Genomic DNA, 3,215 nt, shown 5'->3' with positions numbered 1-3,215 from the left:
TAATTACTTAAGAAACCAAAGGTAATAAAAGTGACAGGGAGGAGGCCTTGACTGCTTTACCCTGCCCCAGGCCCCCAGCCCCCTGCCGCACCTCCCCACATGGGGGTCCACCCCAGCAGACGCCCTGGAAGAGGAGGGAAACCGAGGCAGACCAGGGCAGGGCTTTGGTTCTGCGTGCTGCCCATCTCCCCCTCTTGTCCAGTGGGCCCCACTCGGGACCCAGAGGTGGGGCCCAGACTGGTGTGGAGGAAGGGGGGCCTCCAGGGCCCAGCCTGAGCAGGGAGGGGCTGGAGCTGGTGCAGAGGCTGGCCAGCAGGAGAGAGGGACCGGGGTCCCCAAGCAGGGGGCTTGGCGCTGACAAAGGCTGGAAATGCCAGACGTGGGTTTGTCCCGAGGGCCCCAGGGAACCATGGAAGGATTTAGAGGGAGGGAGGGGCGCGAGCAGATCTGGGACCGAGTAGGAGCGTCCGAGGCTGGCCTTGGCCTTGGGGGCGCGTGTGGGGCACGGAAGGGAGACGCCACATTGGTGGGAGACTCCCGAGGGAGCCCGGGTTGTGGAGGAGGTGAGGCCTGAGTCTGCGTGAACAGGGGGGCCTCCCTGGGAGAGACCCCGCCCGCGCCGCCGATGGCCGGACCGCAGGTCTCGGGACACCTCGGTTCCCTGGTGGGGTCAGGCGCCCCCCTCTGCTCCCTGCAGACCCTGAAGGGAAGGAAGGGGGAGGAGGAAGCCGTGAGGCCCGGCTCCCCCCGCTTGGAGCCCCTCTGCGAAAGGCTCAGAGCTCAGAGGCCTCTCGTTTCTGAGCCAGTCAGCACTTCTGCGTCTGCCTTCATTATCCCTGGGAGGTTTGCTTTCCTCTGCCCCCCAACCCCCAGTCCNTGTCTCCCATCAATACCCTCTTCCCCATCAGTGCCCCCCCCATCAGGATCCCCTCCCACGTCAGTGCCCCCTCATCAGGATCCCTTCCTGAGTAATATCCACGCCCCCATCTATGCCCCTCCCATGTTGGGATCAGTTGAACTGATCGCCCCCTGATCGATTACCTACCTTCTTCATCTCCCCTCCTAAATCCCCCCAGTCCTGAGCCATCTGTCACTTTGGTCCCCAGATTGGGGGTCCGTGGACCCTGTTACCTCTGGCCCCTTCCCCTGATCCAGCATTTTACACCGGGAACTTCTCTGCCCTGAAGCACATGACACGCATCCAGCAGATACATAAGCCTGACCAGGGGGGTTAAGCCACATGCCCAAGGCACACTGGCGGCTCTGACCAGGCCAAGGGGAGTCCACAGCCGGGGCCTCGCCCCCCTTCCCCCGCACCTGAGTCTCCCCCTCAGCGGAAGACGAGGATGTTAAGTTACTGGGACCAGAGGCCTGGGAGGGAGGAAGGGCCAAGGGGAGGCCACCGTGGGGGAGGGTCACGCCCAGAGTCTGTCTGGTTGCCAACAGAAACCAGACATGAGGTAATGGCCAAGATGAACTTGAACTTGGCTGGAGGTTGGGGGCTGGGAGCCATGGCGCCGGCTCCTTGGGATGGCCTACAGGGCGCCTGCGTGGAGGGGCACAATTGATTTACAGCACGGGTGGGGGCAGCGCTGCTCTGCCTCACTTGGGGGGGTCCCCAGGCCGGCCCCACACAGGGGAAGGGCCTGTCCCCTGACTTCTCTGCCCAGAGCAGGGCTGGAGCTGTCCCCGATCCTGAGCCTCAGTCCTCCCGTGTGGAGTGGAAGTCATGGCCCCTCAACGGCCAGGCCAGAGGTCCGACCTGGGCCTGGGAGAAGAGGGACAGGAACCGCACAGGCCCCGCTGGAATTCCGCTTTGGCGCTCTCACGCTGGTGGACTTAGGCAAATTACTTGACTTCTCTGAGCCCCTAGTTTCTTCACTTTGAAACAGAGGGGCAGGGGTGGGGGCATGGTCCCTCCTTTGTGGGGAATTTGGGGGGCTCATTAAATGGGAAAGTGTTTAAAAATATGAAAGGTGGGGGCGCCTGGGTGGCTCAGTCGGTTAAGTATCCGACTTTGGCTCAGGTCGTGATCTCAGGTTTGTGAGTTCGAGCCCTGCGTCGGGCTCTGTGCTGACAGTTAGCTCAGAGCCTAGAGCTGCCTCAGATTCTGTGTCTCCCTCTATCTCTGCCCCTCCCCCACTTGCACTTTGTCTTTCTCAAATAAACAAACATTAAAAAAATTTTTTTAATGAAAGGAAACAGCCCCGATCACATTGCCTGGATAAGGGGGCAAGGGGCAGCCTGTGGAGGGAAATGGGGCGCAGAACCACTTCCTCTCCCGCGCTTTGTGCTCAGGGCACTGAGGCTCAGAGATCTGGTGCGAAACAAAACCACAGGCCCCTCCAGTAGATACACCTTCCAGGTAACCAAGAGATAAAAGACGCTTCAATTAAAAAAAGTCATCATAGCATAAGTATATACCAAAAGCTACACAGTATATGCCAGATGGTTCCTCCGCGGCTTCTCCAGAATCCAGATTTCACTGGGCGTCCTGTACTTCAAGTAGCAATCTTCCTCTGGGGCAGAGTCGCTCCCCCAGGGTCACGCAGGCCAGGCCTAGGACTCGGGAGGTGGGATCACAGGTCACGGGGGTGGGCGTGGGCCGCAAGGTCAGCGGCAGAGCCTGACGCCCATCTCTCTCTCTCTCTCTCTCTCTCTCTCTCTCCTTGTCGGCACCCAGTCCTGGTATCTGGGATAAGAAAGATTTCTTCCCACGCCCTGCTCCTTCGTCGCGGGAACCCCAGGGGGCCCCACCGCCGGCCCCTGGCCCACGGTTTCAGTGGAACGTTACAGCGAGCAAGAACACCCCGCCGACCCCCAGCCTGGCCGAAAAGACAAAACAGACACATCCATACGCACAGGAGGAAAACAAGCAAAANCACATCTGGACCAGAGGGCCAGGCCCGCCGCCGCTCGGGCCCAGGCGCCTCCCTAAGTTATTCATCTCCTCTGGCTGCTTCTCTGGAAGGTCAGGCGCCGCTGCCCGCCTCCGCCCAGGACCAGGTGAGCGCGGCCCGGGGGCCCCTGCCTGGGCCCCACCCACGGGCCAGGACAGCCAGCNTGCGTGTCTCCGGGGTCGGGCCGCGTGGCAGAAACTTTCTCCGGAGCGTCCTAGGGTCTCGGGCCTCCGCTGCCCCGACGCGGGCAGGGCTGGGCTCGCTCGGGACCCGGCTTCCGCCCCAGGACTGCCCTGTTTGGGAGGAGAAGTCTCT

General features: G+C 61.7%; 1 protein-coding gene across 3 annotated transcripts in view; it reads left to right on the top strand.

Annotated features, from left to right (window-relative positions):
* The window catches only part of NFIC (nuclear factor I C), a 43,590-nt gene extending 40,709 nt beyond the window's left edge, over positions 1 to 2,881 (top strand). For 2 of the 3 annotated variants that reach the window (XM_077748841.1, XM_077748707.1), the window contains one exon: positions 2,684 to 2,881. In XM_077748841.1, coding sequence (XP_077604967.1) covers positions 2,684 to 2,701 — 18 coding nt within the window. In that variant the 3' untranslated portion in view covers positions 2,702 to 2,881. The remainder of the gene's footprint in view (positions 1 to 2,683) is intronic. The other variant, XM_077748771.1, reaches the window with a different exon arrangement.
* The last annotated feature ends 334 nt before the right edge of the window (positions 2,882 to 3,215 follow it).

Source organism: Crocuta crocuta, unplaced genomic scaffold, assembly GCF_008692635.1.
Source record: "Crocuta crocuta isolate KB4526 unplaced genomic scaffold, BGI_CrCroc_1.0 scaffold110, whole genome shotgun sequence".
NCBI lineage: Eukaryota > Metazoa > Chordata > Mammalia > Carnivora > Hyaenidae > Crocuta > Crocuta crocuta.
The sequence above is the reverse complement of the archived record's forward strand: the minus strand, read 5'-3'. Positions and strand labels throughout refer to the sequence as shown.